Genomic DNA, 25,085 nt, shown 5'->3' with positions numbered 1-25,085 from the left:
AAATCACACAATCTCCAGTCACATCCATCTCACATCATCTGTACATTAACAGTGAGCTGCAGCTCTTTCAGCCAAATGACATTAATTTTTCTCAACAGTGACTTCATCTGCCTCTGCTGTGTGTAACTGTTCAGCCCATTTCTCCGAGCGCTGTGAGCGAAGGCAGATCTGGGACGCTGGGAACAAAACATCAGTCAGTTTAATCAGCTGCACGCTACAAAATCATACCTGCATGTTCTTACGGAGTCACAGCAACCTGGGCAGGTTACCTTCATTATCGGCACAGTGTAACAGAGCGATGTGCTCTGGACAGCATTAAAGAAGAACAAATCTTTGAAATTAACTATGCTGACAGGCTTCGATTGTCACAGTCAGAGTTGTATAAACTGATGATGGAAGTCTATGATGAAACGCATATTAGGTCTCATTCGTCAAAAGTGACACTAACGCACACATCCAGATGGTTACAAAGAGCGCATGGAAAGTGTCGCTTTGGCAGAGAACTTTAGTGGGTTGAGAAATGACGCAGGAAAATGAGCCGTGTCCCAGCACAGGAAATGACCTCATGACATTTAGAGGGAAGCCTACCTTTTCTTTTCTCCATCCCAAACATGGCCTCATTTTGCAATTACATGTTCACACCATAAAACAAATGCTTGTTATGAATTTTCTACATCCTCAAACAGCTGTGTCTGTTTATAATGAAGTAAAAAAAAAAATCTCTGAATGTGTTCAAAGCAAAGTGCAAGCATTATTTTTCCAATTCTCTCTCCTGTCTTCACTACACCACTGCTGCCTTTTTATCCATAGGCCTTACTGGACAAATTATGAAACTGGTGGTTATTGCCTTATAATTAAATTTACTGGGAAAGTCACATATGTTAGACACGGAGTTCTCACACTATCTTGCATTAGGCAAGGTGTGTGAGAGTTAATTCATTCTTCATGCAAACGCTGCACTTTACACAGTGGTACACAAAAGAAAAACCCAAAGTGTGCGCTCAAGGTAACCGTGGAACAGAGCCGGCATCCCATTCACTCTTTCTGTGTCTGCACCTATTCACTGTCTTATCATCCTTTATCTAATCCGTCTGAATTATGCATGGCAGGTCAAATGTCTATTAAGCAGACATCACATATGCTGATCTATTTACTTTTTGAGGTCAAAAAGAATAGTACCAGCCACCTGGTTGGCTTGTTAATAATATCAGTGAACCTAAAAAAAACCTCACAGACAGACAAGCAAAGATTATGTCTTCTGGAGAATGGCAAACCACTGACAGAGGTGTAATTATGCGTTAACTGGCAGCAGACAATGGCCTGACAAAGGCTACGTTCACACTGCAGGCGAAAGCGCATCAAATCCGATTTTTTTGATCCTATGCGACCCATATCCGATCATGGTATGACAGTGTGAATGGCACAAATCCGATATTTTCAAATCCGATCTGGGTCACTTTCGTATGCGGTACTGAATCCGATACATATCCGATGTTGTAGAAAGCGACCGCTGTTTGAATGGTTATGTCGCATTAAATCCGTCTTTTACGTCACTGACACAAGACAGACGCTAATTATCAGCGCCGGAGAAGACATCGCGAACGCTTCCTGGCCATCCCGTGTAGATGTTAGTGAAACTGTTGGGAAGACAACGTGAACATTTTATTTGTACTGTATAATCTGCAGATTCTGACAGAAATCACCAACTATCCTTTGAAGCACCGCCTCTCTCTAAAACAGCAATAAGGATAATTATTAGGTTATTTACATTATTATGTAAATAACAAAATAACTTAAAGCAAAAATTGGGAAACGTAAAGTCCAAAGTCTTTATATTAAGGGCCATCAGTTAAATAATACTGTTTGCTCTGGGTCTAAACAGAGCGCGTTGTGAGTGACGTCTTCTTTTGCGCATGCGGGCCGCTTTGAGCGTTCACACTAGAGCGCGTTTGCTGTCGCATTTTATTTGTAGTGTGAACAAGCAGACAAAAAAAATCGGACTTGATCAAAAAATCGGAATTGAGCATTAAGACCTGCAGTGTGAACGTAGCCAAAATCTAGCAAAGAAAGAATGTTAAGGTGTCTGATGGCCGGACGTGGAGCCACACAACTCTGAAGTTGGGCAAAAGATTTGCTCTGGGATGTAGCACTAAAATATACAGCAAGTGCTAACTAGGCCAACCAATATGGAACGCCAGGACTGCCATAATGAATTAATTAAATACACCATTAAATAATTAATTAAATGTGTCAATAATTAATTAAAATTGGAATTAATTAATTAAATAAATAGTTATGACACATGTAATTAATTAATTATTGACACATTTAATTAATTATTTATGTATTTCACATTTTAATTAATTATTGACACATTTAATTAATTAATTATTGACACATTTAATTAATTATTTATGTATTTCACATTTTAATTAATTATTGACACATTTAATTAATTATTGACACATTTAATTAATTATTTAATGATATATTTATTTACTTCATTTTGGCAGTCCTGGCGCCTGGCTCTCGTCATGAAATAATTTTATCTGTCAGCCTCACCCATCAAACTCAGGGGGCGGGGTTAACGCTGCCCATGCAGCTTCTCTAACATTTGATTGGTTGCCGTGCAAAGTAAGTCAAAACAGGTCGATCCTAGATAATCGATTGCTTGTGTAGACTTGGGGCAGCCAGGTATCCCAGAATGCAGATCAAATCACAGGCAGCAATGGTGGTGGTGTAGTTTTAAAATACCCCGTTTTTCTGTCACCAGCTACACTTTTAACAGTGTTGTAGCCGCGAATGTCGCGCCGTATGTCTGGTCAGGTTGTCAACATAGAACATGCTTGCAAAAGTGCTCAGATGTTTTCAGAGATTTCACTAGCTCTGCTAACAGTTAGCATGCAGAGCGCACCGAGGGGGTACATTAACCGGTTTGTTTACATATTCCACTCTCCGTGTTCCACATGTTGCATTCGCAGATTCTCATTTTCACCGAACGATCGTCTCTTTCCGCCTGGTCTTGTGTCTCTGTGCTTCTGTAACATAAAGAACGAGCTGACATTTTTCTCACGAAACCAGCAATCAGCTCAGCAGACCCTCAGTTTACCTGCATGCATCCTCCTCCTCATCTGTCAGCTGTTTAACACCTGCTGCTAATTCAAGAAACACGCCTAGTTACCTGGTGATAGTCACAGTTTAACTGCACAAGATAAGTAAATATAGTATTTTCCCCGAGCGCAGAGCTGCTGGAGCTTGTTTCCTTACAGAGCACTTTATAGGCGAGCCAGCTTTATCAGCGGCTGATGTCCAATCACCAGCACACAGCTTTCAAACCTCAGCTGAGTTTTAGCTCTCAGTGGTTAAACGCTGGACTTCATTCACTCAGGTTCTGTCTGTCGGGTCACGTTTACTTCGCTGTTTTATTTACAACTGAGCAAATCGGTTTGGCTGAGGTTAAAGTTACGTTTCATAACTGCATAGTTTCACAGACGTTTAATGGTTCACTGGCACATGTGTTAGACTGAACTATCATCTAAATATCATCTGTTTTTTAATAGTTATTCAACTGTATTCTAAGCACCAGCTGTCTGTTAGAATGTGATTTTTTTTCTCTCTCTGTTGGCAGAGGTATAAAAATGCGCAGGAAAATCTGACGTGCATGGCGAACTTCACCGACGATATTTAGGGAGGAATAAACACACATCAAACATAAATGAACCATTTGCCTGTCTCCATAATTGAGAGAATTTTCTCTTCTTATGTCAACACTCTCTCTCTCTCTCTCTCTCTCTCTCTCTCTTTTTTTTTTTTTTGCTTTTTCGGTCATGTTATGTTTACCTGTCAAAGGCTTGTTACAAACTATGAAACACATTGTGCAGACTTCTGGATGTTAGAAGAAAACTAATACTGCTCATGAATGAGACTAAAGGCAGGAAGGTGTCCTTTAAAACTAAACATGTTAATAGGACCTCCCTGTTTATATCATAGTTTATGATATAGCACGTGTATTTCAGTAATAGCCTGCTGAGGCCACTATACGTGCTGGCCTCATATCAAATGTGAAGGCAGACTGAGTCTATGTTTGACGTTTGTTTATATCTAATCTTCCTTTTCAAACATTTAAACAGCAGCGAGTCTGCAGCTGAGGGAATACAAATTCAAATTGTCGGAACAGGTTTGCTCGTTTCTTGGATTCATTTGGTGATTTATTAAATGTATAACTGTTATTCTAATCTGCTGCTGAGTCTCTTACACTTTTCTTTATGCTGTATATTTTCACGTCTCTGGAATAGTTGGCAGTTAGATAGTCAGCTGGGAAACTTTGTGTTAACTCATGGAGCTGAGGATATCGTGGATATGCTGACCTCGCTGCGTGGTGTACAGAGCGAGGTCAGCATGATTAATATTCACAATAAAAATATTAGCCGAACATCATGAAGTCTGTATGTGTTTCATAGTGTCGAACAACCTTTGTACAGTTAAAGCCAGCAGTTACTACATGACGGAAACACCAACGTTATCTCTTTTATGTGTTTATACACAGGTCACGCTGATTACTGAACAAAAACCCAAAGATCAGATGTTAAACAGATTTATTTGCTCTCTCTCCTCCTTAAACATGTTTTTAATGTTAGTTATAATTCAGAATTGGCGACTGAAACACGTAGGACACATAAGAACATCAGGAAATAAAACACCGATAAATATAACCTCAGTAAAAGAAGTCAGCGGGGGTTACTACAGCTGTGTACCGGGGCCTGAGCTTTGTCGGTGGGATTGCTTGCGAGGCGAGCGGGTCTATCCCACGCTTTGCCGTGAGACTGGGACGACATCTCCGAAATCATCGAAACACTTTTGCAAAGAGGCTGTATCTTGACAAACCGACCAGACACATGAAGATTAAACCACTACATTCTAAAAAAATATTAAAACGGTATTTGGTAACACACAAACAGGGTTTTTCAAAGCTCAGTTCTGTTAGCTTCCACATGCCGGTTGTTGTGTGCTAGAAACAATGGCCACCAGGCCAAAGCAATGGTTTTGACTCGATCAGCGTTAACCCCGCCCCCTGAGTTTGATGGGTGAGGCTGACAGATAAAATTATTTCATGATGAGAGCCAGGCGCCAAGACTGCCAAAATGAAATAAATAAATATATCATTAAATAATTAATTAAATGTGTCAATAATTAATTAAATGTGTCAATAATTAATTAAAATGTGAAATACATAAATAATTAATTAAATATGTCAATAATTAATTAATTAAATGTGTCAATAATTAATTAAAACGTGAAATACATAAATAATTAATTAAATGTGTCAATAATTAATTAATTACATATATCATAACTATTTATTTAATTAATTAATTCCAATTTTAATTAATTATTGCCACATTTAATTAATTATTTAATGGTGTATTTAATTAATTCATTATGGCAGTCCTGGCGTTCCATAAACCAAGTGCAGCTTTTTCATGGAAATTTTTCTCTGGCCAACTTTGAGACAAACGACCACTGTTTCAAAACTACAGTGGAACCCCGACTTACGAAATTAAATCGTTCCCGAGGGTCTTTTGTAAGTCGAAGCACCCATCGCTCCTTTTGAGTGAACGATAGGCTATAGGCTAATTGCTAACTGAAACAACAATACTTCGTTCAAGTGGAACAGCGAAGCGCAAGTACGAAAGCCAAGGGGTTGTCACATGATTCGGAAGGCATTCTGGGCTCAGCCAATCAGAGCCAGCGGATTTCGTTACGTGGGCATTTTGCCGTAACACGGGCAGAAATATTGCTGTTAAGTGCCTTCGTAACTTGAATTTTTCATTAAATGGAAATGGGGTATTCATAAGTCGGGGTTCCACTGTATCACTAAATATAGACGGTATAAAAGGTAGGCATAGAGATGGTGGCTTCTCAGAATTAACATTCGGTTGCTGCCATGTTGGTTTTATTTTGTTTTGGACTTAAGTTACCTTATAGGCTAGAATGCTAATTTATCATTTACCGCTAGCTAACTTGGTTAGCAAGCTGCATTCATCAACTATGCAGGTACAACTCACACGCACACATATCAACTACTTGATAACAGGCTGATAAAACTGCACAATCTAGGGTGACCAGATCCTACAAACTAAAATGTTCGTCAAACCCTGTTTGTGTGGGACAAAGTTGGACACGTCAACAAGGCTGAAAGAGTCTGAAATGTTCATATCTAACCTAAAAAAACCAATAAGTTGTCCATTTTACCAGACAGTCCAAATATATTATTGCTGCTTTTCTGTTTAATAACACTTTTGGGTTTCAGTTTGAAAGTATCCATAGACTGACACACCTTTTTTGAGCCATATCTAAGAATTGTATCCAATTATGACACACATATGCCGAGTCTCCTCACACAGTGCTTTCCCTTGTGTAAAACTGAAAAATAACTTGTTGTTTCCATGATATTCAACAAAATCTGCACAGCGTTTTTGGTTATTTGGACATTTCCTTGGTGGCATTAGACAGACTAACTTTCTGACTATAATAAAAGTACTGGCAGTCTGTAGTACCCCTCAGCCTCCTAGTAGATGCACCTATAGTATAAACTTCCAAATTCAAGGTCACTTCCTTCTCGAGATGCTGCATTCACAAGATTTTGAGGAGACTTTGTATCTGACCTTAAAGTTGAGTTCATTGAGATTCAAACATGTCTAACATTTTTAGCTGATACACCTAAGGTATCAATTTAAAACTTCTATGTTGTTTTTTGCCCAACAGGGTGACAGCTGAGGGGTAAAAAGCTTTCCCTTTATAGGTAAATAGGTTATCTTATTGTATATTTTTATTCTATTTTATTCTACTGTATATAGTATATTATTTTATTCTATTCTGTACAGCTGTGTACTGTATTTATTCTTATTGTATTCTAATTTTTGCGTCATAACTTTTGCACTGTCCACTTCCTGCTGTGACAAAACAAATTTCCCATGTGTGGGACTAATAAAGGTTATCTTATCTTATCTTATCTTATCTTATCTTATCTTATCTTATCTTAAAAGCCAGACTTTAGAAAAGTGCATGTGCTATAGAATGTCCCACATTTGAGAAAATTGGGGGGGATTGTCTCAAAATGTGGGATGGGACATATAAAGAAGGACATCTTTTGTTTGTGCCAGCCATAAATTAGTCATAAAAATACTACAAAAGGCAAAACAATACACGCAAACAAGGTAAAGGTCTGGAAACCGCTCTTTGGGCATCGCCATAATTCATCCACAACAGTCAGCTTTTGTCTGTGACAGCCAAGAGTATAACAGCTTCATTTCGTGTACAATGGTTAGTATTAACGAACAATACAAAACTAGGAAAGACAGGAAAGAAAAATTCAGTAAGAAATGGAAAAACTTACACGAGTGTGTGTGCGGATGTGCATCTTCAGGCCATCGTTCTTGCTAAATGCTTTGTCACAGTAAGGACACTGATATGGGCGCTCACCTAGGAAAGGAACACCATAATACATCATATATGTATATGAATTTGATATGGCATCACAGAGGAGTAAACAGTTTTTGAAACTCGTACGTATATCAGTAAGGCATCACTTGTAAAGAACCCCACAAAGAAAATATGAAAGAACACGTATGCTGCTCACTTTAAGGCTAGCGCTAGCAGCACAGAGGTCGGGAGATACAGCTACCATCAGTGCAAGAACTAGTGCAGTTAGTTCTTGCACATGCAAATAAATGGCATGAAAGTAACTACTTTGTGTACAGCCTTTAATTGGGACCATCAAACATGTGACTAATCTGGCCCAGTGGATGGCTTTGGAAACTGTGAAAACTACAGTGGAGTCATCAGATATCGACAGGTTCATTTGCCTAACTTGTGATTGATTTTAGCTGACAGGAGTAGAGTAGCACCAGGTGTTGTCTTCTCATGCTGTAGCTCATGTGCGTCTAGGTTAAATATGCTGTTTATTTGAAGCTCTTCTGCATACCTTGATTGTAACATGTGGTTATTTCAGTTGCTGTTGCCTGGCTATTAGCTAAAAGCAGTCTAACCATTCTTCCTCTGACCTCTGACATCAAGAAGGCATTTTCACCCAGAGATTTAGTCTTTTTTAGACTATTCTCTGTAAACCCTAAAGATGATTTACAGTAAAATTCGTAGTAGATCAGCAGATTCTGAAATACTCAGACACCAAACAGCCATGTCATGTTTAACCTCCTAAGACCCCAACTCTTACATGGCATGCATTTTTAAATTCTCTTTGCTATTTGGGCTGTTTGGGACCTGATGAATGTAAAAACAAAGAATTTCCAGATTTTTTTTTTTTTTTACCTGATTTTTGTCTCTGAGAAAAATGAGATCCACATAAGAGGACATTCATTTGAAATTTCAATAGAACAGTGGCAGTAAAATGTCCTCGTAAGTGGATATCAGGCCGTTGTAGAGCAAAATTTAGTATTTTGGTCTAGACATCCCAAAATGTGATGTCCACATTTGTCAATGCCAGGTCCTAGGAGGTTAAAATCATTTAAATCACTTTTTCCCCATTCTGACCATTTCTCGACGCTGGGTTTGATGTCTAAAACTACCCCTGCTTATTCATATATTCTGCTGCCTTTGTCCTATTCAGTAAACTGTGTTTTTGTCCTGCCCCAATACAAATTTGACCTGGTTACTGGTGAAGAACTTCTCATTCATTGTGATGCACACTGTCTTTCCACTGCAGAGCTAAAGCTTGTGTTGGCTCGCTATCTTAGCTTCAACTGGCCAACCATTTAGGAGCACATCACAGGCAATGTGGCTTCTCTTGGTTGGATCAAAAACATTTAAGCCAACCTCCTGCAGATCCTATCTGAGCACACACCGCTGATGACAAAGAGAAAGTGACAAGCTGTCAGTCAAACGGTTCACTGACACATGGATCTGTTTACCTTGCACTGATCGACGGGCCAGATAAGAGTCACAGAATGGATTTCTAATCTATAGAAGGGATATGAGGTAACCTATACGACTGTGCTGAAATTAAAGATTCTGACAGGATAATACAGTACAAAAACTGACAAAAAATGCAGGTTCCATTATTGCCTAATTTAATTCATACTCTGCAAACTAAACATTAAATTCACCCCTATGTCTAGAAAACAGATACATCAGGAAATCACAGTGATCAGGATTTTTTTTCTCCATGTGAAACTTGGCTGAATTTATATATATATATATATATATATATATATATATTTCTGCCCGCAAGTGCTCACAGTACTATTTAATGAAACGCTATCAAAAACAGATACCTAAAGCTACACATTTGTTGTTCATTTCTTCACTACAAGCATCTAATTTCTTATCAGCTTCACAGTAATCTCTCTTTAGTGAATAATTGTTGAACAGGCAAGCAAGGAATTTTATTGATGGGGGAGATGTTTTACCCCTTTAAGTAATAAGGTTAATTAGCCGTGTTTCCGTGGGATTCAAAATGCAGAGATGCTTATTAAATCAGAAAATCCATCTCGGGAATAGACGAGTAATATTATCCTACCGCTATAAACAGGACTGTGTTGGGGTGATTTTGTGCTTCTGTTTCTACCATTAGGTCCATCTCTGTTTCAACAATGAAAGCTTGGGCAAGGTATGGCAATTTTTTTATATTATTTTCTAAAGACTAAGTTACAAAAACAGAAGGTCGAGGGCTTTATTCTTAACACATCCTACAAAGCCTGCATCTTTCAACATTAAAGCTACAGCAGCTGTCATGTGCAAAACATACAAATTGGGCTCTAAACACACCATAACCCCACCCACCCATCCGCAAGACAGCTTTAAAGAGGCATGAGGAAGAGCGCTCTAGTAATACAATGTGTAACCTCAGGTTGGTGTGCAAAGGATTTACGTGACATATGTGAACTGATTACACGTACTGAAACATGTGCACGAGGGCAGCTCGGCATTCTGTCCCAAAATCCCCTTCTGAGCAATTTCAGCCTCTAGGAGGCCTTTTGTTGACAAACAGGAAAATCTGAATCCCAGATGTGTTTTCAGACAAACCCTATGTCTTATGTAGCATGTGTGGTATCAGGTTAAGGCCCAGCGCTAGCCTTGGGGAGTCCTGGGGAAGGCATTAGTGTGCTAATAGCACCAGAGCACAGAGTGCTAGTGTACTCTGCAGCTTGGATCACATCCCTCCCAGGAGCTGGCTATTGTCAGCAAATATACAGCACAGACAACCACACCCTGCTAACACTGAGCGTTGCTACAAGTGCATACCAATTCACCTACTTAACCTATACATTGTTTGGTTCTGAACATGTGTGTTTCATCAAGAAACTACAAACAGATTAATTGATGGTATCCAATATTTTAAAAAGAGGTCAGTAATAAATATGGTCTCTTCAAACACCCTACTCAAAATCAGTTCTGTTCAACAGTCAAGGCTTTTCCAGGGTTTCAGTCTGATTGGACTAAAACAAGAACCCCTCAATCTCTTAGCGGAACAGGAAATAAACAAATGCTACTTGGAAACCAAAGCAGTAACTTTGGAACATTGGTCTCTATTATTCAGCGTCTGTTCTGCCGAGTGTTACTGTAACTAGAAACCCTCCACTTATTCTCCAGATTGAGCCAGATTGTTTGGGGATTATGAGGGGTGGCTGCAGCACTGAGCCAGGGCTTTATGTGTGTGGAGATGGTAACTGATTTAGCATGTGCTGAAACAGTACACCATCTCTTTGACCCTGGGTGTCTCCCCCAGCCCCCTGCTGTGGCCCTCACACTCCTTGTCTGCTAATCGATCCGTTTGGCACCCCTCGTGCGTTGTATATGTGTGCGCATACGGCCGTGTATCTGGTTAGCAGATGGTCGGCTTTGTCGTTTTGCCTGCCGCACGGCGTTCGTGTTATGGAGAATGCTTTGTAGCTTCGGGGCTCCAGTCTGAAAGACATTAGCGCTGTCCATCAGAAATTAATTCCTGGCTTCCTCCAGTTTGGGGGAGACAGTGGCCCTCCGCTGTCCTTCTCTCCGCTCTGTGCCACATGCCGACAGGGGCCAGGGAGGTAACGTGATATCAGTGTGTTAAAGATGATAAGAGATTGCCTTTGATGAGCCATAGGAACGTCCAACAACTTTTACACTTGACCTTTCCATTATAGCAAAGGGCTCAGAAGTTTTCACCACTTCCTCAAACAATTCGCTCAAAGTACCATACCAAGGTACCTCTATCGAGACGAGTCCGTGCCCGAGCCTCGCCACACATGGTGCAGATCTGATCCAGATGTACCTCAAAACCAAGCCCTCAATCCAAATTAACCATCTCAACACCCATGCAACAGTGACGTACTATTCATCATCGAGACAAACAATAATTCACTACATGGTGATTTTGCTTTACAAGATTGTAACCATGACCACAGTCAAGACAAACAAAGTCATCTGTACGTAAATAGGTTCAGTGATTCCAGAGTTCTGCCAGATGTCAGTTCAGGGGCAGCTGTTCTGGCGTGAGACCGCTACAAGCTGAAACGTGTAGCTTTAAAAACATCAAAATATGGGCTGCATATAATTACTATAAAAAATGATACCATGATCAAGACAATTAGTAACCTCCAAGCTGTGCCAGCAGTATGGATAGTATAAGTTAAAACATTATAGTATTACTATGTGTATTGCTTCTAATATAATTTGTGGTCTCGCTGAGAAACTTATTTGTACAAAGAACAGAGCCTTTCTTATCTTGTGCCAGGGGGCAATCTCTATTACAGCAACCCAGTGTTTAAAAAAAGCACATTGAATATTAGTTTTCTGGCACGGCCATCTGTGTAATTATACAAATGTTACAAAACTCAGGTGGCAATGATTTACCAACGTTATACAGAGCACACAACTGCAGCGCACGCCTCTGAGTAAATGCTAGCATTTACTGGCCCTTGCTCTACATCTGTGGAAACCATATACAGAGAGCTGTATTTACATTATCTACTGTATACAACCTGTTAATATTAGAATGCAGTGTTTGGCACTAATCAGAATCAGAATCAGAATCAGAATACTTTATTGATCCCTGGGGGAAATTATTTTGATTATCTAATGATTATCTGGTGGCCTGCATGGCTGAGATCTCAGGCTTTTCAAATTGTCGGCGTGGCAGGGTTCATCAAGCTGTTAAACATGATGACATTAACAGGTTATTTGTATGTAAATGTGCTTAATGAAAAGAGTAATCTCCATAAGCAGATACACGCCTGTGAATACAAAGTATCTATTTGTAGCCTGTAGTGTGAGTTCTACTGACCAATCACGATTAAGTTGCATGGAGACACACAATATGTGCGGTGAGCAAAAGAGGGACTGTGATTGTCAAAATGTAACCGCACACTGATTGGTTATTATCTGGCAATGATTTAAATATAACAATACAGCAACATTTATAACAACAGGTCAAACAGGAAGCTTTGACCACTGATATCAAAAACCTAAAAGTTGTCCCCAGAGACTAAGTTAGCAGACTAGATTACTGGCTCTCAGATTGTGGAAATAGATATAAGTCATACAGTAGAAAAGCTACAGTAAGCTGAAAAAATGTAATGTTATTGATGTTTTGTCACTTAAGCCTTAATTAATATTTATTATCAGCATGAGGGGCTAAAGTCAAGCTTCTGTTTAGCGAATCATTTTCATATTTTTAATGTGGATTATTAAAACATACACAAATGCATATAACCAGACGGTGCGCACACAAAGCCTGGCAGTGATTTAATCTATTTAGATCTAATTTATCCAACCAGATGACACAAATTAAAGCTAAAACTACAAAGATGAAGACAGCTATGGTGGTTTGATGCTTTTCTTAGTTCTCTGAACCGAGCTGCACCACAACCAGAAAATATATTTTTTTAAGAAAAGGAGCTCTAAGAAAGATCCCTCTCTTACAAATAACTTGACTATTTGTTTTCTTTAAGCCGTACAAGATGATGCTTAAATTAGAAATCTGATTAGAGTAATCTTCTCTCCAATGTCTCTCTGTGTGCTTAACCTTGTTCTGTTCCAGTACTTGATTAATCTAAGGGTATTTAGGGCTAATGTGTTCCTTTTAACCCAATCGTGCTAGGTGACACATAGTGGTGTTGATGCATCCCATCTCATTTAAACAGGACTTATTGCGCTCACTTATAGCTCCAACAACAAGAGTAGTTTTACATGATTTTCAGTTCAAATTAATCCTTATTTATCTTCTGCTGTTCCCTGGCGTGCTGCAGCCACCCTTTAAATCCTTGTTTGTGGTCACCACATTAGTTGTTGCATGTGAAAACTATAATGTCTGTAACTAAGATAAAGATCTCTGCATCAGCAGTGGTATAGGAAAAGAGAAAGATGAAACAGGAAGCAAGATTATTCCATGTTTGTTCCGAGTTTTTTTTCCTCCTCACATTCTCAGGATGTTTCCAACTATGTAATCTGGGAATCTCTAGGCACCTACACTGATAGATAATTGAAACTGCGATAAATAACAAACTGGCTGCAGCATTTGTAAGGGTGACAACGGCAACAATAAACGTTCCTAAACGCCAACCTCCCTTTAAAGACATGTCCACACTAATACGTTTTCGTTTGAAAACACATCTTTTTCTCTCCGTTTTGGCCTTCCACACTGAGACGGCGTTTTTGGTCAAGGAAAACTGAGCTTTTTGAAAACGCTCCCAAAAGTGGATACATTTGAAAGCTGTTTTCGTGTTGCAGTGTGGATTGTGAAAAACGGAGGCTTTCAAAAACGATGACGCATTTTAGTCATATGATGCAGTCATGTGACCAATTCAACTAAGATGGCGGACGGCATTGTACGGCAGTTGTTTTGTTTTTTCCCCATTTTTCTCAGCCCTATTAAAGATTGATATCAGTTTGTACATGCTCCTCATAGCTTTTCTTCAAAGAAGACGGAATGTTAATTTCAGTGTATTTGGTACGTCTCCCAGTCTATATTCTCACTCGCTTTTGCAACTTTGTACTCTTGTGTTACTCGCAGCAAGAACTCCACCTCATTGTCAGTCTATTTAAAAAACTCGGTGCTTTTCCTCGACATTTTGCCGTGATGTTTCAAAGAGCCGGAACATAAATAAACGGCAGACTGAAATGAGGCAGGTCGAATCATCTTACGTTTCATGCATCCGCGGGGAAAGTAAGTGTTTTCAGTCGTTTCAGTGTGGATGAAAAACTCTTCAGAAATGACTGAAAACGATAGTGTGGACGTGGTGCATTTTTAGACGAAAACACCTTTTTCAAATTTATCCAGATTAGTATAGGCGTAGCCTAGGTCATCTTTCTTTGGATGGGCTACCTCTATCGCATGGCTTCTGCAAGCAGAACATCATTACTCACTCTTAATTGGGAATGGAAACTTCTGAAATCTTGTACATATTCAAGCCAAAATCTTACGCAGAACCTTGAGCACACGGGTGCTGTTTAAAATGTACCCCAAAAATCCCACTAATTGACATCAAATAGAGCAAAACGGCAAGCATTTAGAGCACCTGAAGGCTCATGTTTTAGCTCACAGGGGATCCTTTGCACATAAGCTGACATCACTATTTAAAACTGGCCATTTTTACTGAGCACACACTATGTATGACAGAAAATGTGGAAAAGTCAGGTCAGCTTTAAAGCTCATGTTTTGTTGTCTTCTTTCTTCTTGTTAAATTTAATTAAAAATGTGCTTGTAATTAGTTGGTTATGTGGGTGATTATGAACTTAATTTTACAACACAATTTCCTTTATGGTCAAAAAGGAATGGTACACTGGAGACCAGTGCACGTGTCAAAAGTCTGACTGTTGGAGTGTCATTTTTAAAGGGTTAAAAATGACACTCCAATTAGTTGTTACGCAGCTCATGGGCTTACACTGCTCGTTGCCAACTTGAAATGTCCTATGATGTCAGTATAACAGCAAGTCACTGGGCTCTGTCAACATTTCCCTTGGCACAAATAATTTTCATGACCCCACTATGGTTATTCACCACTTCATGGCACACGTGGTGGGAAAATCTGCTCTCACTGAGCTGTGATGTGGATTAGAACATATTCGCTCCATCACAGGGCCAAACAGAATAATTTAGAAAATGATAGAAACATCCATCATGACTACAGACTTCTACAGCGTCCTCATCCAGCTTTTTGACAGCTCGCATTTTATGGGTGATCTCATAAAGGGTGCTCTGTGAGAAGATGCCTGTCTTTGTGGCACTAAAACTAATTTGCCCAACATGATGTTCTAACAAAATTAAACTAAAACTAAATCCAAGTCACATATGCGCTACATCTCTTCCAAAACATTTTATGCTCTCAGGTTGATTTTCTTTCAATTTTCCCTTTAATCCATTTCACACTTTTTCTATCCTCGTTATTCGCCTGTTTCTCTCATAATGCTCCGTAGTGTTTGATGGTAAAGTGATACGGGACGGAAATCTCCAAGGAATCCTTACAAAGTCCTCTGTGTTTAGCAGGTAAACAATCAATGCTGTCTTGTTCCTGTGAAGCAGGAAAGACAAACAAGATCAAGCTTTCCCGCCTTCCATCCAGGGGAGCTGCCGATTTACAGGCATCTAACTCAGCTAGTGGCCTTCTTAGGAGATCACCCATGGAACAGAAAGCGGTTGTGGAGATCTGTACTTACACTAACAGGCTCATTTTATCTACATATTCACAGATGAGCTACATGAGCTGTGTGAAATCACTCTTCACTGTGTGAGAACAAGATGATTCTTGTTAGTGTTGTCGCTCAGGGAACGACTCACGCTGTTCACCAGAGCTTTTTTTTTTCCCCTTTTGCCCAAAAACACAACAAATAACAACAACAACAAAAAACCCGGCCTATAGAATGAGGGGACAGATTTACAGCTAGTCGGGGTCAAGGGTCATCCGGCTAGATGCTTTCTTGGAGTGGTCTTTTCTCTCTTTCCTCCTTTCTTTCTTTTAGGTGTCCCCTAGGCTCCCACCCCTCCCCCAGCATTCCTCTCTTTTGTTTATTCTATATAAATACGATCAGACTGGGCTGCAGACCACACTGGTATACATTCACCCTTTCTGTTGGTTTGTCCTTCGCACATACACATGTACGCAAACACACAAACACAGCGCACGCACACACAGATACAAAGGGGGCTGTTGACAAAGCGTGGTACGCTTGTCTGTGGATGGCAATTCAAACATACATCAGGTGGACAGAAAGTCTAACAGGCTTCCACAAATATTCCTAAATTTGAGGAGCTAACGCTACAAGGAAGATGAAGCTTTAATGGGTTTAAACATTGATTACATTAGGTAGGCTTCATAAAAAACTGCATTTACTGAGTTTAAGAGGCTTACTACAGGTAAGGCTCAAATAGACAGACAACAATAAGAGGACACGGCTGAGGAAAAAATAGCAGTGGATGAAGTTTAAGTTGGAGTGAGGAAAAGAAGATTTCCAGAGACAGACAGAAAGAAGAAGAGGGAGTGAGGCCAAGAAGTGTGTGTGTGGCCGTGCCAGGTCTCTGCACCAGTCTGTTGGTAAGGAAACGCACAGGAATGTGTAGCTTTCCAGTTTAAGGCAGTTTAATGAACATGCAGGGCTTTATTTTTGTGGTGGTGCAAAGGATAGTGCAACCAGCGCTCCAACACGTTGCCATTTTCTAACATTAAAATGCACTCCGTCTCACTGCTTAGATGTAACATGTGCAGAGCGAAGGTGGGAGGACAGGAGCGTTTGGATCTACAGGATCTACGGATACTACGAAGAACAAACGAGGAACGGGTCTGTTTGTGAGACAACATCTATCTCGTGTGGGTGCATTCGATATAAAGCCACAGCAAGCAGATTATAAGACATGTCATTTGTTAATTGTGCACAAAAATAACTACAAGTAGTGGTTTTATGAGAATGTATGTGCTAGACTAATTCTTGGCTGTGAACATGGATAACATAAACAAAACATGTTCAGTTGGTGAACTTTGCAGGTGCTTATTGTTGGATTTTGTTACCATGAGACGGTGCCAGGCTGTTTGTCCTTAACTCCAGGGTTTATGTATGCTCAGCTTAGCTACCCAGCTGTTGGTTGTAGCTTCATATTTAACTACAAACACGAGAGTGGTTTTGATCTTCTCATCTAACTTTGCGCTCAGAAAGTAAAACCATAAAATATGTGCATGATGTAATGCTTTTTTGCTATTTTCTGCTTTTTTTAATTACTTCACATACGAGTGACCTAGAAGATGGATTCATTTGCAGAAATCCTGACACCAAGTCATGCATGTGAAGATAATAAACAGCTACAGTGTGAACTCTGTTTTCACAATCTGACTTTAAAGCACATTTATATGATCTCCCAGGACATGCAACTCTATGGAGCAAGTTCTGCAAGGTTACATTTCCCACCTTCTTCCCAAATGGTATCACGTATGCCCAGTAATCAAAACTCTATGGACTCTCCTGCTTGCATTTGCTCCCTACCAGACTGCCTTTGTACTTCACAGGAATTTGCTTGTGGTTTCCTTCCTCTCTTGATTTTTATTCTAGTTTTTTCCTTGTGTATTTTTCCCACACAGTTCCCTGTTTCATCTCATTCTGGATTTAACCTTTTGCCTGCTCTTCGCTTGGATTCCTTGCTATGCTAGCTGTCAACCTGCGTATGACTTCAGCCTGTTGATTAAGCATTTGAGTTCTGAACAAGCACACACTTGCCTCTGATGTCCTGCTTTAAGGCGCTCGCCTCTTCTTCCAACCAATTCAGGAATAACGTTGGTAACAAATTTCCAACCAAACACTTTAAATAAACACTAACCTTTTTAATATAATCATAAATAAAGTAAATGAAACAAAGTTCAGTGAAATGAAAGCACTGCAAATTAATCAGTTTGTACTAATCTGAACTGATATGTTACTCTGCAACTTCCAATGCAGGTGCAGCGGCTGTAAAGTCGATTTAACAAAGCACTGAACCACGGAGGGCCGCTGACCTGTATGGCTGCGGATGTGGACCCTTAGCGTGCCGTTGCTGGCGAACTTTTGCCCGCAGTATGGGCAGATCTTCTCCTTCTCCCCCGTGTGTGTCTGGCAGAGAAATGATAAAAGAGACATATGGTGGATGTTAAGGAAAAAATTTAGAAAATTCACATTTTAACATCTTTGCTACATTACAAAGTAAAATGTGATCAATGGTAATAACTGGATTTCAAAGTCAGAACATGTGTCCATAACCAAGTTATCAAAAAAGATAATTAAGGGGCTTTTTTTCATACTCGGGTCTTAGAATACATCTGTTCAACCAAACACTCTCAGATTTTAGTGCTTTTTTCATTTGGTAAAAGCAACTCCAGAACTATATGACTGTGTCCAGAATAAACAAGTTCTCATAATGCAAGTAAATGGAGATGCTCATGTTCACATGACAGTTGATTCTGCAAGCTTGCTGGATCAAAGAATTCAGACGATACACATTTGCCAGGGTCCAAAACCCAAGAGACCTTTTCTTCTCCCTCTTCTTCCTCTCCCTTCACCTCCCAGCTGTCCACCGTGGTGAGTTCCATGGACCCATAAGGGCCGCACATGCAAACAGAGAAGAAGAACATGTGGCAAGAGTGCACTAGCTCCTCTACCTTTCCCCACCCTACCCCCCTCACTCCGCTCCTTGCTGAAAAGTACACTCTAAATTCTTCCTGCTGGCCTGTTGTAAATTCCCGAGAATAATTGTGAGTATGAAAGGCTCAAACTCAGAGCGACAGTTTCAACAGCAGTACAACAATGCAGGAACACCTCCTCTCTGCCCCCATCCTTTCCTCCGTCACCCCACTGTGTCCCTCTGACACCTCTGGTGTTTCGTTACAAAGGCTCCATCCACACACACACACACACACACACACACACACACACACACACTCAGTCTCGCACAAACAAGCACAAACAAATCCATTTATATGAACACATGCATCCCAGATGCAGCAATGTTGCATTATTTAATACAAACAGAGAAAATACAATTCATATTCTACCTTTATAAACAGACAGCCCGCAGTGACGTCTGCGATTTCACATGGGAACATCACGTCTCAAATCACAAACGTGCAATTGGCTGGGGATTTCTTTTATGACAATGATTTTTATGTCTGTATCTATTCAGAGTAACCCGGCAATTTTCATTCATCTGTACATTCCTCCAGCATGCCACTAAAAGAGATAAGATTGCAAAGCACACAATGTGTGCACATACATGCTTTCACGCACACACACAAGCGCACACACCCCCTATGTAGAACCTAAATTCAGGCTCACTGAGGATAAAGTATTTACTGTAATACAAGAGAGCTCAGTGAATCCGCTGTCCTGTTCTGCCAGATATGTACATTACTGTTCATTTACATAAGCTACCATTACACACACACACACACACACACACACACACACACACACACACACACACACACACACACACACACACACACAGTAGTGCTTGAGTCACCCTTCATTTCTTTATATTCTGCTTCAGAAAATGGGAACTAGGGGCAGCAATGTATTGAAACATATAAAAACATCAAAGGAAATAAGGCAAAAATTCTAATGAGCTTCAAAGTCAATCTTTCTGTGACCACTTTCATTCTTTAACGCAGCCCAGACTCTCTTAGGCAAGCCTTTAAGTAGTCTTCAGGAATAGTTTTCCAGGTTTCCCGGAGGACATTCAAAGCTTTTCTTTAGATTTTGGGTGGTTTTTATTCCATTTTCTGTCACTGCTTCAGTAATGGGGAGGCCAGTCCATGACTTATAATGTTCCATTGTGTGTTCCAAGGTTTTTACTGCACTGGCACTTTGTTTGGGATCGTTGTCATACTGATAAATGAAGCTGTTGCCAAACAGATGCTTTCCTCATGGATAAAAATCTGATTTAGGCAAGATTCCCAACCCACTGGCTTAAAAGCAGCCCCAAAACTATTTCTCTATTTCTTAAGAACCTAAACATATCGTTTATCTGCTGCAAATAGCTTTTTAGGCCTGCCGCTTCCACTCGGTAAGTTTCCTTGGATTTTTAAGCAAAGCCTGGAGAACTATGGCTCAAGACCACTTTAAAATAGGATAAGAAAGTCTTACTGCTTGGAAGTACAATATCAAGAAAGAAGAGGTTGCTCGAGACATTTGCACTGTACAATATAAAATGAAGCTCAAATTCATGCCATCCATTCAGTTTTGCTTGAACAAGCAAAGAAGAAAAGAAAGCAAAAACTGTTTGTTTCAGCAAATCAGTGTCACTTTCAACCTTGAAATATTTGATTTTTCCTCCTTCTTGTAACATAAAATCTTGGTTCAGGTGAGATGACAGCATTTGTCAAACGAAATGTTTCCATAACGATTGCGCCGACTAAATAAACTCACACTGATTAACCCTCGAGGGTCAAGCACTCAACTCATACTTTCCCTTGTTTCCTGTGGTTTTTGGCTACATGTGTTAAAGAAACCAAACACACACATTTCTTGTGCTTATTTAACTATTTCTGATACTAAGTAGAACTACAGCAATGCTGAATTCACTGAATTTAAAAAAAACTACTCACTGAATCTAGTGAGTAGGGATGCACTGATTTAGAAATTAACAGAAACTTTCAACATGGGCAGCACGGTGGCATGGTGGTTCACAGCAAGAAGATCCTGAGTTCTGTGTGGAGTTTACATGTTCTCCTCCTGTCATCCGGCTTCCTCCCAAAGACATGCACTTATTGGGCGTCCTGTCCAGGGTTTACCTTGCCTCTTGAAATAAGTGGTTATATTCTTCCTCATCTTTGAATATTTAGCACAACTAATGTGTCACAACAGATAAACACTGTAAAAACATGACTTTATTTGGCATTATAACCTGATATATCAGTTTATATCTAATAGAAAGAATTGAAGCAACTACCAAATGACAACAGAGTTCAGGGTGTGGTGTTTGCTGTTTATGGCAAATTCTGGCTGAGCATGGGTACCTAATGACGCGGACGATGAGTGAAACTGATTCATTCACTTAATGAACTAAATCAAATTATTCCAGTTCAATGGCTGCTTCTGTTTCTGTTCTAAAAGACGTCAGATGGTGGCCAGCTTACAAAAACATAACCGGCAACTAGTTTTAATAAACAAGCGATTATTTTTGTGTGTGTGTGTGTGTGTTTTTAAGTTTAACAGTTTCTTTTTTTCAAAAACTCCAACTGAACGACAGTAATTGAAAAATATCTGTTCTAATCAACCTGCAGCTGCAGCCCTGCATAAACGCCTCATGACCTTGGTAGTTAAAAAAGGGAAGTAAGCTCTTACTGTGATCATAAGAAGTCTGACTCACACGTTTCCTGAGGTTAAGAAAGATTCGTATCCTTCTACATATATTTTAGATTCTCGTCATATGTTCCGAATTGTGAGCGGAGCTCCAGTTAGAGCGTGGGTGTGATAATTATTTGTGAAGCCAGGTTTGCAGAGACAAACAGTTGCATAGTATCAAAGTGCATATTAAAAACAACTTCAACAATAACGCGGCCAAAAGTGGGGTTGCTCCACGCGTGTAAACACAGTCGGCAAGTTGTCATCTCCTCAACAACCTGACTTTGATCAACGCCAGATTTCTCAGCAGCCTCCAGACACCCCGAGCACTGAGACAGTTCAACATGCCTGTCTTCAGCCCTACTGTTCTGAGACAACCTCCAAGACATTTTCTTTTGCCGTGTGCCAAGAAACTGTTTGGTTTCAATCTTGATCCATAACTGCACCGGACGTTGTCAGATTTAGGGCTCGCAATCTGCAGCGAGATCTGTTCGGGGCTCTGAAAGCCTGCGGCGCTAATGGACTAACTGCCATTTCTAATCAACATATGAACTGATTTCCAAGCCTGCTTAGGCAACAACGGTCAAGATGGATGTTTCCAGCAGATTCAATAGTCTGAAATATTAGTATAGTTAGAGAAATCAGTGTCAAGGGGCAAGGAGCAGGACAGAATGTGAAACAATGGAAATATTTTGTTAGAATAGATGTTCACCATGCCATTGATTTTATTACAATTTAGTTTGATAGCAGAGTGATGATGATGGAAAATCAGCTTTAAGCTGCAATTTAGCAAAGTTCTTCCATTACTTTAACATTTATCTCAAAATGGCATATAATCTTAGTAACTGTCTAAAATTTACTTTGCAAAGTTTCACAACTTATTTTCTAACTGTTATGTCTGTGCGCATTTCAAATAAATGCAACTACAATTGTGTTTGAACTCAATTTCAGGACAAAGCCCCAGCAGACGTGCAATCACCGCGTATGATTGAGGTCGTCTGGCTCCAGCTCTTTTCACCCACCTTCTTGTGGCTCTTGAGGACAGAAGGAGTGACAAAAGCCTTCTCGCACAGGTCGCACTTGTACTTCTTGTGGCCGTCGTGCACCACCTGGATGTGGACGTTGAGCGTGTCCTTCCTCTTGAAGGTGGCGTCACACTGGTCACACTTGAATGTTCTCTCACCTGCAGCAAGGAAAAGATGAACATTTGCAAGAGCCTCAGCTATTGTTAAACGTCTGAACACAGAGTCATCACGCACAACAAGAGGGGACCCAATTTCACCAGGGCTATTGTGTGGGCAGATAACTACAAAGAAAACCCAGACAACCATCTTTTAAAAAGCTCTGGTTGCCTTTTATTGTGTATGTGTAGCTGAACACACGCCAAAGTAAACAATAAAATAAAATACTCTGCCATATGTTTGGCCTGTACGTCAAAAAGTTAAAAAACATGCCCTATTTTATTAATCATTTCCCTGAACAGGCCTAAAACTCCAGACAGACAGCTTTTAGACAGTTATGTCAGCTGCTGGGATAGCGAAGCCTGATGTTTTCCTTCACGCCTCGGCTCTCTGCCTCCACACAACAGCTTCTATTGTTCAAGAAAAGATGTTTCAATTATATGGAGATCATTCAATTTCCACAGAGTAGTTTAGATGGAGGGAGCAAGTGGTTACAAGCTTGCACTCATTCTCCTATTACCAAGGCAGATGATGGTCAGCTCAGTGAAAAGGAACACCAGCGAAAGCTGAGGCTCGCTTTGTTTTTTAATTTAGATGGAAACACTCTCGTGATGGTAATTAACGTCAACGGCACACTCGCAAAGTGATTCCATGAAAACACAGAGCAAGGCTTCAGTCTGATAATAAGGTACTCACGCTCCTACATAAGCATGCACAAACTTTAATTTAGATGCAAACACACACACACACGCAGGGGTTATGCCAAAGGTCTACAAATGGGGTCTAAACACATAAATGTGCCCTACCCAAAGCAAGAACTACATACTGATTTGTCACGTTGTTACGAATACACTGCAACTTTAAAGTCGTGTACAGAAAAGGGCTAAAGAATGTGGGATTTAAGAATTATGATGACATAATATGAAAGAACCAAAGGTTTAAATAGAGCGAAGCCTGTGAGCCAGTTCAGGCAGGTAGCTTCAACTGCACTGCTTCACACACACTCTCATGTCAGGCACGTCATATGCCAGACACACCCTCTCAATTTGATGGTCCACATATGCTGCAAAATGTATAAGTATACATTTATAAATATGCTGCTGCTTTCTCTTCTAACCCCTCCACCACCGCAACATCTACCTATAATCTCTGGAATTGCATTTTTTAGATCTAATAAATAATTTCATATCTATAAAACAACTGAAAAATACTGAAACACATTTTGTTATTCTATCACAATAATAACCCCAAAATATGGCCTTTTTTGTTTCTTTTGGCACATTTACACAATAGTTCTGCAGTTTTGAGCAAAATGTGAGAAATGGGTGGTTTTTACACTTGGTTTTAAAGCGCGCGTGTACATGTCTTTTGTTATGTTAAATTTTACATCCTCAGCTAGAAAAGCAGGAAAATATACCATCAATGCAGGACTTAAAAAGTCAAGTCCAAAAATGGGCAAACTCCCCGAAACATTTTCTCCTCTTTGCTCAAAAATCTGCCACTTCACTGGTGAACACAGAGACCTCGAGGAAAGACTTTTGACCTTCTTATGGAAGCGATACTGATAGTAACACATATTAGATTCAGGTGTAAACACTTGAGTGTCTTGGTTCTCTGTCTGTGATCCAACTGACCAAGAAGCACTTAAAAAAAAGTCTTTGAAAATTACTCATTGGCCAATTACTGGATAGCTTTACTGGTACATTATTTCTGTTTTCTCGCCTAGAGCACAATGAAATCACACATCCAATCCTCAAGCCCTATATCCCATTGATACATAATAAAAGTCCTGATATTATATTGCTTCTTGCCGCCTGAGACAGCAGCAGGAAATGCCTTGAGCTTTACAATCCTTTTGTTATCTGGCACAGTTTGAGGACGACTAATGCATCCTGCCAAGACTCATCTGCAGCTCAACTGTCCAGGGAGAAAGTTTCTGTCAAAGCAAAGCATTCAGGGGGGACCAGACAATCAGACAACTGATGTCTTAACAGGGAGACTTTTGATGGGGTTACAGCGTCTGGAAATATCCACAGTGGTAGGGATGAGACGGCAATAAAAACAGTAAAAATACAGGACTATAGCCTGTAAAACTTAGTAGGCTGGTTTTAACGGGGCAATTTTATTTTAAAATGTTGTGAAAGAATGTGGCGAACTCGTCACTTTAAGATCAAAGATGTCTGTTTTGTAAGGAGATATCTACTTACAGCTTCTGAGGCATTATAAGGAGAACACATGGAGCTCAAAGAATCCTGAACAGAAACCTGTGGGAGTAACTGTGTTTCCACTGCAGCTGATCACAATTAGCCAGGAAATGTATGAGCTGGTCATATTGCTGTACTCATGTATGTGCACAGGAGCAGTTTTCAGCAGTTTCAACTGGATAGTAGCAGATTTATCTACTACTATCATCCCAGATAGGGGGTTTCTATGTCAACAGTGTTTGAGGAGTCTGATGGACACATAAATGGTTATACTTACTATTGTGGATGAGAAGATGACGCTGTAAAGAGAAGGGGGTGCGGAACAGCGCTTTGCATTCCTCACACTGGAAAGGCCTTTCCTCAGAGTGCGTCTGCAAAGAGAATCGAGCAGCATGTTTATAAAGTG

At 40.0% G+C, this 25,085-nt stretch overlaps 1 protein-coding gene across 2 annotated transcripts in view; it reads right to left on the bottom strand.

Moving 5' to 3' along the window:
• Positions 1-25,085, bottom strand: part of prdm5 (PR domain containing 5) — a 45,939-nt gene that overhangs the window by 8,157 nt on the left and 12,697 nt on the right. The window contains exons 11-14 of one of the 2 annotated variants that reach the window (XM_085398421.1): positions 24,957-25,050; positions 22,317-22,477; positions 17,973-18,066; positions 7,397-7,482 (exon numbers count right to left, since the gene is read on the bottom strand). In XM_085398421.1, the coding sequence (XP_085254547.1) occupies positions 7,397-7,482; positions 17,973-18,066; positions 22,317-22,477; positions 24,957-25,050 (435 nt within the window). The remainder of the gene's footprint in view (positions 1-7,396; positions 7,483-17,972; positions 18,067-22,316; positions 22,478-24,956; positions 25,051-25,085) is intronic. The other variant, XR_014909607.1, reaches the window with a different exon arrangement.

The sequence above is a fragment of the Rhamphochromis longiceps genome, linkage group LG23, assembly GCF_057381845.1.
Source record: "Rhamphochromis longiceps isolate RC_006_pf linkage group LG23, R_longiceps_female_GT1.1, whole genome shotgun sequence".
In the NCBI taxonomy this organism is placed as follows: domain Eukaryota; kingdom Metazoa; phylum Chordata; class Actinopteri; order Cichliformes; family Cichlidae; genus Rhamphochromis; species Rhamphochromis longiceps.
This window is presented reverse-complemented; position numbering and strand designations above follow the sequence as displayed.